Here is an 11,954-nt window from a genome sequence, read left to right as displayed (position 1 = left end):
GAATAGCAGAGAGAGAGAGGAGAGGCCCAGGAACCCACCCTGGGGAACACCCACAGTATATGTTTGGAAAAAACAGGAGACATTGGCAAAGGACCAGCCAGCAGGCCAAAAGCAGAAACAGACAGAGAGATGGGCTGGGGGTTGAGTGAAGCAGAAACACGGGGTAGGAGGGATGGAAGAGCTGGGTCAAATGCTGCCGAGGGGCCAAGCATGATGAGGAGTCAAAATTGACCACTATATTTAGCAACATGGGGTCACTGATGGCCTTGACAGGGCAGTTTCCATAGAGCGAGGGATCAGGCGAAAAGCCAGAATGGGTGTAAAAGGGGATGGCTCAAGAGAAGATGCAGACAGTGAGTTTAAACAACTCCTTAAAGATTTGCTGCAAAGACACAGGGTGGCAATTGGTGGGGGTGAATTAGGGTCAAGGAGTGCTGTTGGTTTAAGAGGATGGACGTTTATATACTGATGGTGCCAACTAGCAGGAGAACAAAATAGATGAGGCAGTGAAAGAGAGGATGGTTTTGGGAGTGACAACCCAGAGAAGATGGGAGGGATGGGGCCTCGGGGACTTTTGGAGGAACTGGCTTTCGATGCCACTTTTAATAAGCGGTGGGGCACCGAGAGTGAGGTCACAGACATCAGAAGGCGAGCGGATGTGCTGGGAGTTGCTTGTGAAATTTCTCTTCTGTTGGCTTGTTTGCTTGTTCAAAGTAGAAAACTAACCTTACCAGCTGAGGAACAAGGAGGAAGAAAGAGTTACTGGAGCCATGAGCAGAAGATAAGAAAGAGCCTTCCAGGGAGAATGGGACAGTAAAAAGGGCAGGGGGAGGCGGGGGAGTGCGCTCCCAGAAAGTTACATTTTCTCTTTGACGTCCCCAAATGTGTGACGTGTTATTACCCTTCCTGCTGTCTACAAAATAAAAATTAATTATGGTTCAGAGGAAATGCTATTTCATTCTAAGAGGCTGCCTGTTTCTCAGGAATGGTCATCTTAAACTGCAAATATTACAAACAATGTTGAAAAGATGAACCTGTGTACCTAAAATCCCCTATTTTCTATTAATCTGTTTACTACTTAGTTCCCCTATCAATAACACATAACAAATACTGCCATGATGGAGGTACACCGATGCTTAAAAGGAAATGAGATCTGTATCCTTTTGCTAAATTCCATGGCTTCCTTAATATGCAGTTCCACTTGGAATTTAGGAATGTCTGGTATAAGAAGTGAGAAACAGTTTGAGAAAATCCCGGCTCAGAATTATACATCACAACCACATCTCACAAGTATATACAGCCGTAAAAAAGTTTAAAAGCAAAACTCCGTAACTACTCTTAAAGACCTTTGCAAACCTGGGCCTGCCAAGATGTTTCCAAACTGGAAAGGAACTCCAATCTCTTGCCTGGTACCGGACCAGAGGCTGGCCAGCCTTTTCTGTAAAAGCAAGAGAGTAAATATTTTCAGTTTTGCAGATCATTTTGTTGTAACCATGCAGGTAGGCAATAAGAAAGCTAAGAGCACTGGGAGATAGGAAACAAACGGGCATGCCCACACTCTCCCTTCCACTCAGGGCAGCTTCTCTGTGGTGGGGAGCTTTGCCACAATCACTTGCTTCTTTTTTCCATTGGTTTCTTTGTTTCCACCTTACTGCTCGAGCTCAGAACTTCAGGTGGGCCTGGTCCTTCAGCATCCATGCAGAGAAGGCTGAGCGGGGTTGGGAACCCCACCTGATGGAGAAGAGAGATTACTGGGAGGGACATTGTGGAGGCCACCATGACACGAGACAATCACACCTTCCGGGGTGAAAGGGAACGAAGACAAGGGAAGGACACAGTAGTGGGACCCCTAGGTCGCCTGCCAGGCTTGTTCTCCCTCCACGGCAACCATGGGGGCCTGGGGGGTGTTGGGCTTCAGCTACGGTGATTAGGATGAAGGGACTCAATATAAAGGACCCTCCAACTCCTCACTAGGTTCCAAACGCAGCCCCTCTAAGTCCACCCTCTGAGTTTCTGGAACTCTGCTGGAAGAATACATGAGCAGGCCAGAACCAGAGCCCAAGCCAAACATGACAGGGGTCTCGTGGGGCTGTAACCCCATGCTCAGTGGTCGGGGACTCCTTGCAAATCTGCAGAAATCCCTGTTCCACCTCATTCCTGGGAGAAACCCCAGATCTCCTCCTGCTCTGTCTGTTCTTCTCTTGAGGCTATTGTCCTGGAGGGATGCTGAGTCATTGAACCTGGTCCTCCAAACGTACATAAGCAGCCTGTTCAATAAAACAAATTATGCACTTTTTCACATTTGCCAGTTTTTTGATTCCAGAAAGGCTGTGGGACTCATTCTCACAGTCTCCTGTGCCCCCACCACATGGTGGCCCTCTGCTCATGTAAACACGATTTCCCACAACTGCACCCTGCCTCCCAGCTTGTCAGAGGGGAGTGTCCCACAAAGACACAGGTGTTTGTGAGGATCCTGTCCCCCAGCAGAAAACCTGCTCCTGGAGCCACGGTCAGGGATCTGGCCTCCTAAGCCGCTCAGCTCTAATTCAAAGCCTAAAGTGGGGGCCCCGAACATTGCTGAATGACTTTCTGAATCACCTGGACTGGAGGGGACTGATTTTCTTTCCAGGAATGGAGGTAGCGCAGCCTCCATTTTCAGGGCTGACCTTGACGATGGATCTAGTTCCCCCGACTGCAACACAGGAAGGAGTGGCCCTTCCATCCCACAGGTTGGAGACCCAACCCAAGGGAGTACTGAAGCAGTGCATTGCTGCCAGGTCCAGCATCCCTGCAGAGTGGCCTCTGCCCTTGAATGACCCCCTTCCCAGGGCCTTTCTTGCCCGGACACCACCACACCCCAGGCTGTGCCAGAGCTCTGGGGCTCTGCGTGTCCAGGGCACACAGGTGGCACCTGAGCCAGGTGTCCCCTGGGCCTCAAGGGAGAGAGGTCTGCTTCTGCATCAGGGGAAGGTGACCCCACAAGGCTGGCAGGACACTCTCAATATGGACCTCCAGGAGCCCTGGGAGCAGTTTCCCTGCAGGTGTTAAGAGCCATCATCAGGAGGGCAGGCCCCTCTTTGTGCAGACCATCCAGCAGTGCTGGGCCCACGTGCTGACCTCAGAAATCTACATGCCCCCACGATTCCCCAGGCAACCTCACAACTTCGTCACTTGGTGACCTGGGTACCACGAGCTCCTTGGCCATCCCATGAGGGTGGTCCTTGCAGGCATGGTCTCCAGGTTCTCCTGTTGAGAAATCCCCCTGGGTTTCTGTGGTCACAGAGCAGACACCAGAAGATTCTAGTCCTGCAGTGACCCCCACAGCAGTCAGCTCCCCTGTGCATGTCCAGGGACAAATGACAGCAATTTATTGCCAGGAACCGTGATTCCATACTAAGTTCAGGATCCTGGTAACTCACTCTGCACCCCAAAAAGCTTCCATGAGAAATGTGTGTATTGGGATGTCTGTGCCCCTAGAAGAGCTGTTCCTGAGGGTTCCTGGGACCCTCCAGCCCCTCTCAAGGTTCTCAGATCCTGGGTCTAAATTTCTATCTGCCTCTTTTGGTGTACGGCCACCTGTGTCTCGTGGTCACGGGTCACTTTATTGCATGACTTGGCATGTTCTTAGTGCTCGTCCTCCACCCCTGCACTAGACTCCCAAGATGTTCCCACTGACCCTTGGCTCCCTGGGTGGCTCAGGGGGCCCTAAGTCTGCACCCTTCACTCTCCTCCTCTACCCCCACCTCTGGGGCCACCCCTAGGTGGACTTGGAGGTGTTTGTAAATGAGTCTTACACAAGGACATGTCTGGACAAAGCAGGACCCCACCCCCGGAAAACTCACCTGCTCCCTTCTCAGAAGAGGACCCCACAGCCCCACATTGCCTCCCAGGGGTCTGCTCAGGACACAGTCCCCCAGTTCTGGGCAAGGTGTCTCCCTGGAATCCTTGCTTCCAGGAAGAGTCTCTCTGTCCTTCTTCAGAGTTTAGAGGTGTTCCCATGTCCCTGACCACCAAGATGCCCAGCACAGTCCCTTCAGTGACCTGGAGAGACAAGGAACTTATGTGGCCACAGGTCTCACAGGACACACCTGCTGGGACCCCAGGCTAAAGGGCTGTCCTTCTGCCTTCTCAGGTGTGGCTCCCGTGGTATCTTTTTGCAGGGGGCCCAAACGGGGAGTGTGGCCCAAAGCAGTTCATGGGGCTCTCTGGGCAGGGAAGACTTGGGCCAGGTGGCCTTGCCTGGTTTCCCTGCTGGGCCACTCTGAAAACCCCCGCTCCTCTGGCTGTGGCTGGAGGCCCCTCAAACCTCAGGGCGGGGCTCTTTCTCTCAGCCTCCACTGACTCCAAAGCCACGCTGGTGCTGGCGAGGGGAAAGAGCTTTCTTGCCTTCTTTTGGCCAAGTTGCCACAGGTGGATGCTGCGGGGAGCTGGAGAGAGAGGTAGCACTTGCTCAGATGTGAGTGGTTAAGCAATTTGACACCCTGTCAACTAGCCTTAAACATTGGAATGAGGTCTTTCCCGGTAAAGCTGGAAGTTACTTTCAGTAACTTGTCTAAAGATTTCTTTTTTTTTTCCACTTAAAGACTCATAAAACCTCTCCCAGGTCATTCCTGGTATGGACCATTATCCAGGGATCAATCAGGAAATGCAGGAGGAGAGGGGTGGGGGTGGGGGAGAGGGGAGGCTAGATCAGAGCCCACGGAGAGGAGATGCCCCTCCCAGGAGCCTCACACTGGGCAGTGGCTTCTGGCATCCAGCTCTCCTGTTCTCAGGCCCATTCCATCTGCGGGGTTTTCCAAAAACATAATGGTGGAAGGGCCATGGAGGACACCTAGAACTTCCAGAATAGACAGGGGGAGCAGAGTTACCATGCTGGCCCTGGGTTTGGAGACAGACCTGCAGTGGAGACCACAGGCTTCTGAGAAGCCAGTTTCGAAATAAAGGCAGTATGCACTGGAATACCCGGCTCGAGAGAGTGCTTCATCATAGACATGTAATTTACATAGTTCTCACCACTAAATTCTGTGTTCCCAACACGCTACATGAATGACGGCTTCAACACACATTCATTTCTGAGATGTGAAAAAGTGTAGAGCCGCTCTTTCATCCTGCATAATGGGCATGGCTACACTTAAGAACACTTACCAAGATTTCTCAGCAAGAGCCAATTTCGAAATAAAGGCAGTTTGTGCAGGAAAACCCTGTTGGAGTGAGGGCTTCCCCATACACATGTAAGTTATAGAGTTCCCCTCACCATGAAACGCTGTTCCCAACATGCTACATGCATGAAGGCTTCGACACACATTCAGTTCTAAGCTGTTAGCATGTGGAGAGCCGCTCTTTCATTCAGCACAAAAGGCATGGTTACACCCAGGAAGATTTACCCAGATTTCTCAGCTGCTTCCTTCAGCCAGATTCAAAATAAAGGCAGTTTGTGCTGGGAAAGCCTGTTGGAGCGTGTTCAGAGCTGTTTCGGGCTCTGTCCCAGCTGGAGGGTGCAAAGCCCAACCTCCAGAAAGAGGGACCAGGACCCCACCCGCCAGGTGGTGTTGCCTTTGTAGGGGAACAGTGATCTTTGGGTAAGATATATTGCGGCTCTCTCTAAAAACTGCTTTGACTTAAGTTTGCATCCTAGTCACCAGTTCCAGGACAACAGAAAAGGCATACCCTACATCCCTTTGCACTCAACTCTTCCCAAAAGAGCAAATATTTGTCCATGAAAATACCAGCTGCTCTTCTAAGGCCCACTAAATACCCAGCAGTGTGGGCGGTGCACTCTTGATCAGGGACAGGAGGAGAGGGAACAGCGGTCCTCCTGCAGGCTTGGCCTGGTGTGGCAGCTGCGCTGTGGGTGCGTGGTGGGGAGGGAATGCAGGGAATCCTGTTTGAGGGGCCTCTGTGCACGCCTGCATTATAGTCTGAGGCTTCATACAAAGGCTCCAGGCATCCTAACTGGTTAGATACAGCCCCCACCCTTGGGCTGGAACCACCAGGAGATAAGTACCTGTAACAGGGACGGTGCCTGGTGTGGGGAGAGGTCATGGGACACTCCGGGGGCAGGGGCGGTGGTGCTGGGGAAGGCAGGGGATGCAGTGAAGGGTGGAGGGAGCAGGGTCCTTTGCTTGGGGGTGCGAGTTCTTTGGGAGACCACAGGGAATGGCACACATCATCCCCACCCTATACCCCAAATTCCTAGCCCCGCCAACACAGGGGCTGCTCTGCACCCTCTCAACGTGGCTCTCCTGTAAGACCGCACCCAACCAGGCATCTGGCACCCTGCCCTACCTCCCCTCTTGGGACAGATCCCGTCTTCTTGGAAACTGCCTAGCAGCGCGTATTCAAGGCCGGCAGCCGGCCTGGCGGATCTGCACTTCAGGTGCCCTACCTGGCCAGACGTGCCTGCCTGGGCTCAGTCCTCTATCTTGCCCACAGGTAGCCTGGGTCCACTTCCGGTGCAAGCGGAGGCCGCGGAGCCCAGGCTGAGCCCCGCACACAGACAGGTGAGGGTGCCCCCGCCCCGCTGCCCCGCCGCCGCGCCCACTGTTGGCAGCATTGCCCCAGCCTCCGGCCGGTGCCACCTGCAGCTGAGGACCTCCGCGCAGCCCCGCCCGCCCCGGCCCCGCCCAGCTGCCCCATAAGCCTCCCCCCACCCCCGTCCTGGCCGCGCCCTTGCTCCCATTGGCTCCGAAAGTTCTGCTCTCGCACGTCTAACCTCGGGAGGACGCAGACGCAAGCGCTAGGGGAGGGCCCCGCGGCGTTGCCATGGATAAAGACGCCGCGCTCCTCGCGGGCTGGCGTGCGCTTCTGGGGCAGGCAGCGGGCTCCGGAAGTGTGCAGCTGCCCGGGGCCATGGCGGTGTTTGCTGCTGGGGATGGCGGCTTGCTTGGCCGGGCCACTAGTTCTGGCCGCGTCAGTCGGCGGCCGACATCCTTTCTGGGGCGGCGTCTCACAGACGGTAAACGTACGGCAGCGCCGTTGGCGGGGCCAGTGGACATGGACCGGGGTGGGATCCGGGTTGGTGTGGCGGCCGGGGAGGGCTGAGGTCATGATGGCAGCCCTTCTTGGTGAAACAATAAAATGAATAGCCATTTTCACAAGACCTCTGAGTAAATCTACTAGGGAACTTCATCCTGGACTGAGGAAGAGGACTGGGGAGGAGGGGGCATTCAGGGGCACAGAGAACCATGGGCCACCTGTCCCACGATGGACTTTAGACTCACCCTCACCCTTCAGGAACTACTAAATACACACAGACAGAGTGCTATGGACAAGATTTTTTTTTTTAAACAAATCCCTGAATCCCTAGCAGGTCTTGTTTCTACCCATACACAAATGGCTTATGTGCATAATGTTTCACAAAAGCCTTAAAATATTATCACCCCAACTTGACACATCAAGAAACTGAGGTAGAGAAGTTTATCACATTCTACAAGATTAGAGAGAGGCCACGTCAGACACCGTATTTAAATCCAAGCCCCTGCTCCAGTGCTCACACTAGAAAGTGTGACATACTGCCCCTTTCCTGCCCTCTCCCTGCAATCAATCTCCGAAGAGTCTTTTCTGTGTCACCTGGAATCACAATCACATTCATTTTCCACAAAGAGCTATGTCACTCCTTGGAGGACTTTTCAAAATCTAAAGGGTTGGTTTGAGAGGAGAGATTTGCATTTTCTGTTTCTCAAAGGAAACATGGCTTTAAAAGAAACTGAAAAGTAGTTATCTAGTCTAAGCCCTCATTGTGCAGAGAAAAAACCGGAGGCTCAGAAGAGATGAGGAAAGGGCCTTATTAACAAATATTGCCTCAGTGCAGCACCAAGCCAGACCTGGCACTTCTAGGGGAGGATCTGGAAGGCCCAGGAGAATGAGTGTTAGAAAACAGAAAGAGAAGAAGCATACAAGGCCCCGTCTCTTCACCACCATAACATGAATTTCCACCAAATTACCCAGAATGGGTGCAGCCAATATTAAGTTTGTCAAAAGAGGTTATAGAATTCTCAACCATAGTGGAAATTCCAACATTTACTGTGCTTTTTTCCCAGTTCAAGCATCAATTCAGTGGGCACTCTGTACCAGGGACTACACGAGGCCTGGGGTTCTCCCAAATACAGATCTCTATTACCACGTGTGCAAACCACATTAAGGCCACCAGAAGAAAAGCGCCCACAGATAAGATGGAATTACTGAAACTGAAAGCAGCAAAAGAGCATATATTACTAGGAAAAACGGTGCTCCTAGTAATGGACACATGGACATAGAATGCAAACTGTGTTTAGCAGGCAGGAAAGGGGGGATTAACAGATACAAATTAGTAAATATAAAATAAATGACAAGGGCCTGCTATATAACACAGGGAACTATATTCAATTTCTTGTAGTGATTTATACTAAAAACAATCTAAAACATATATATATACATATGCATATGTTTATAACTGAATCTCTGCTGCACACTTGAAAATAACATTGTAAATTGACTACACTTAAATAAAAAATAATTTTAAAAAATAAGTAAAAATAAATGCAACGCCATTAAGAAAAAATAAAAGAACTCTCTAATCCCCTTAACTGTAGGTGGTCGAGAAATCTAGCTGCAAACACCAAGTCCACTGGATCACTCCAGCACTGGCTGTCACTCTTTCTGACCATCAGAGAGTCACTTGCTTCACTGAGGTTACTTTTCTCTTCTGTGAAAGGCTACAGTTGCAACTAACGATGTATAGAATCTCATCATTCACAAGCCCAAAAAGTAGTGAGAACTTCACATGGGCCAGGCTCTGGTCAGATGAAAAGATAGGGTCCCAGATATATTCATGGGTAGAAGAAGTTTATGCCATAAAGTTATAAATTCTTCCTGTTTTGATAGACAGATTCATTTCAATTCTGGTTAGAATTCCTACCAGATTTTTCTTGGAATATAACAAGTTAATTTATGGTCAGGAATAGCCAAGAAATTTCTTTAGAACCACCACTTGGGAGGGGTGGATAGGTCATTCATTTCCACTGCTCTTTCTGAAGTGATGAAAACGTTCTGGAATAATAATGGATGCACCACTGTGAATATGCAAAAAGCTGCTGAATTGTACCATTTAAATGGATGGAATTCATGGTTTGTGAACTATATCACAATAAAACTGTCCTATGAAAATTATTTCTTGACAATTATTTTTCAGTTTATACACTAGTCTGTCCCACAATTTAAGAAAAACAAAAAACCTAAACAAGCCAAACTCTGCCAGGAGCACTTTAGGACTGCAATATCCCTGGGTCTCCAAGGCCTCTGGTGGTGCTGTTCCTGTTAACGCACAATAGCTGGGCTGGGCTAGTTAGGGACTGTAACTATCTTTTGAAAATCGAGGATCACTCCTTTCACCCTGGGAGAGGGAAGGAAGGAGGATGTCACAGCCTCATGCCTTCAGCACATTTTTAACAGAACCAAGCCCTGCTTTCACCACTGCAATCCCTCTCACTATAAAAACACGTGACATCAACAAGCACCGCCATCATAACACCTGAAAGTGTTCAAGGTGCTTACCTGAGGCAGAAACATGGAGGGGGGAGACAGAACCTCGCTTAGCAGTGACGCTCCCTTTTCCCGACTCCACCAGGAGAAGCTGGGCGTTAGAGCCGGAGGCTTTCAGCCCAGGTAGCAGCGCCCACGCCACAGAGCTGGTCCTCAGGGAGCGGGAAAGGGAGAGCAGGGCAGCCCCGGGGTCGCGGGGCAGGGAAAGCGGGGAGGGGGACGCGGGCTGCAGCCTCGCTCGGAGGACAGCCCCAGCCCCAGTCCCAGGCGCCCGCCCCCGTCCGGGTCCGCAGACCCCGCCCGCCCGGGACACAGCCCGCCCAGGGGCGGGGACGGGCCGCCGGACGAGAAGAGGAAGCCCGGGAGGAGAGGACTAGCGGGAGGGAGAGGGGAAGGGGACGCCAGCCGCGGACTGAGGGGATCCCGGCTGGGTGAGAGATGGCAGGTGCACACCAGGCCCTGGACACTGTGGCCGGGACGCCGGGGCAGGTGGCGCTGGCAGAGGGGTCTGGCCTGAGCAATTCATCTGAACACGGGCTGACTAGCGCCCTTGGGGTCTGTGACAGGCGGACCGCCCTCCCGCAGCCGCCTGACCCCTTTCCCAGGAGCCCCCCACCTTGCACTTCCACAGTCAGAGGCCCCGACCCCAGGCAGGAACCAAAGGCCTACCGGGCGACGTAGTTGAGAAGCCTTTGGGCCCGATCCCCGGCTCGGATATGGAGCTCCCAACCAGCGGACCACTTGGCACTGACTGCGCATGCGCAGGAGGGCCAGCGATCCTCTCTGGGTTCTGTGAGAGAAGGTGGGACAGCGAGGGAGGGAGAAGATGGGAGCGGGTGGAGAGGACGGGAAAATTGGAGGGATACAGATGGACAGGATGAGCAGAGAGAAGGAAGGGATCTGGAGAAGGGAGGGTCTTAGAGGAGTTGGAGAAAAAAAGCTTTACCTCTGGGGCACCCCTAGGCGGCAGACCTGCCTCTGTACCCTTCTGCTACCCTTCAAGCCCCGCAGCTCAATTTTACCACCGTGATCCAACCCTCCGTCCGATGCTTCTGCAGAAACCCTAGGGAGATCACACCCGTTGCCCCCACGCGGAGCTGGGTTTTCTGTTGCTCTGAGAACCAAGCACCCGCAGGTGTTGTCGCTCAGAACTACCTTGGGAAGAGCACATATTCCCCTTTTACACGCTGGGAAACAGGCAGGCAGGATCTCTGCCTTAGCTCCACTGTCCCAGGTGTTGGGCTGGCGGGGAGCGGGATGGTACAAGATCAGAGCCCCAGACAGAGCAGACTGCCTGAGTGTTGGTGCATAGTCCCCATCCCTCCTGGGTAAACCATACCCCACCCTAGTGGAAACATCAAGGGCTCACAGTAGTTCCCTGGGTGTGGGAGAGCTGTCCTCATGTGAAGGAAAAGTCCAGCTGGGCTAACAAGCTAAGTCACAAATCTAAGTGTGATAAGTGTCAGTTTACTGATCTAAATTATGCTGGGCTATCTCGTAAATCTGAAGTTTAGTGTCAGTTTATTGGCCTAACAACCTAACTCGTAATTCCAAGCTCAACAAGTGTCAGTAATGTGATCTGTTACAAATTGATAAGCTCCAGTGTACTTATTCCTTGCTTTTTGTTCTTTGAGCCTTATTGGCTAATGCCCCCTTACTTGTAACTAAGCCTTTAAAACCTCATGTGCACGTCTTGGAGGTACTCAAAACTTCGGAGCCGAAGCCCCTCTGAGCCCACCGGCATAATAATTCTGAGTACTCCAACACTCCGATTGGTGCTTTTGTCTTGGCTGGCCTGTTTCCATAACACTCAGCTCCAGTGCCCAGCTTTCTAGGTAGATAGGAGTGTTACCAAGTCGAAATTAATTCTCCTCAGTGCAGGACAGGCCAATAAGTTGGGAGACCAGATGTTGGGGCATGGAATAGCAAGTTTCTGTAGACCTAGATGGCAAACTAATGTCCTGGAAAACCATCTCCCCAAGTCACAATTCAGGCTCCTTTCCTATGTGCTTGGTTAGTGCAAACTTCTTGGTGTAGGAATTCCTTCTTGTTAGAATCCTTTCTTCTTGCAGCTATCTGCGTGGGTCAGATCCCTGTAAACCTCCAACAAAAGAAACGTTATTTTCTATTCTGCAATTTGCTATCTTTTAATGAATGAAAAAGTGTTAAATATCCTTAAAGGTCAGAGCCTTCAGAATAGGGTCTCCTGTTTATTTCAGGCTCTAGGCAACATTGTTTTACAAGCAAGATGAAGCCTAGGTGACAGAGCATAGGGTTAAATTCAAAGGAACAAATCTAATATGGAGTCAGATTTGTTCTGTTATATTACCCGGCCAGATGCCACTTGAGGATTTAAACCCCTTTAAGTTAAAAATAACTAAAATTTTAAAGGAATTTACATACATAGGTGGGAATGTGCAAAGCATATCTGGAAA

The 11,954-nt window shown here is 51.3% G+C and overlaps 1 protein-coding gene across 1 annotated transcript; it reads right to left on the bottom strand.

Moving 5' to 3' along the window:
• Positions 1 to 1,666: 1,666 nt before the first annotated feature.
• LOC140695171 (uncharacterized) lies at positions 1,667 to 10,504 on the bottom strand. The gene is made up of 7 exons (XM_072958033.1): positions 10,466 to 10,504; positions 10,189 to 10,309; positions 9,532 to 9,610; positions 4,240 to 4,427; positions 3,843 to 4,041; positions 3,180 to 3,246; positions 1,667 to 2,267 (listed from the first exon to the last, which is right to left on the bottom strand). Exons 2-7 carry the CDS (start codon positions 10,276 to 10,278, stop codon positions 1,943 to 1,945), a joined length of 948 nt encoding a protein of 315 aa, XP_072814134.1. The 5' UTR covers positions 10,279 to 10,309; positions 10,466 to 10,504; the 3' UTR covers positions 1,667 to 1,942.
• Between the last annotated feature and the right edge of the window lie 1,450 nt (positions 10,505 to 11,954).

Source organism: Vicugna pacos, unplaced genomic scaffold (genome assembly GCF_048564905.1).
Source record: "Vicugna pacos unplaced genomic scaffold, VicPac4 scaffold_164, whole genome shotgun sequence".
Classification (NCBI taxonomy): Eukaryota; Metazoa; Chordata; class Mammalia; order Artiodactyla; family Camelidae; genus Vicugna; species Vicugna pacos.
Note: the sequence above shows the minus strand (reverse complement) of the source record. Positions and strands in the feature narration are given on the sequence as shown.

Coding starts and splice junctions, on each gene's coding strand:
- LOC140695171 (XM_072958033.1), bottom strand. CDS start 10,278: ATGCGCAGTCAGTGCCAAGTGGTCCGCTGGTTGGGAGCTCCATATCCG. Junction 3,247..3,842: donor CTCTTCTGAGAAGGGAGCAG/GTGAGTTTTCCG, acceptor ATTTCTCAACAG/GAGAACCTGGAGACCATGCC. Junction 2,268..3,179: donor AAGGAGCTCGTGGTACCCAG/GTCACCAAGTGA, acceptor TTTATTGAACAG/GCTGCTTATGTACGTTTGGA.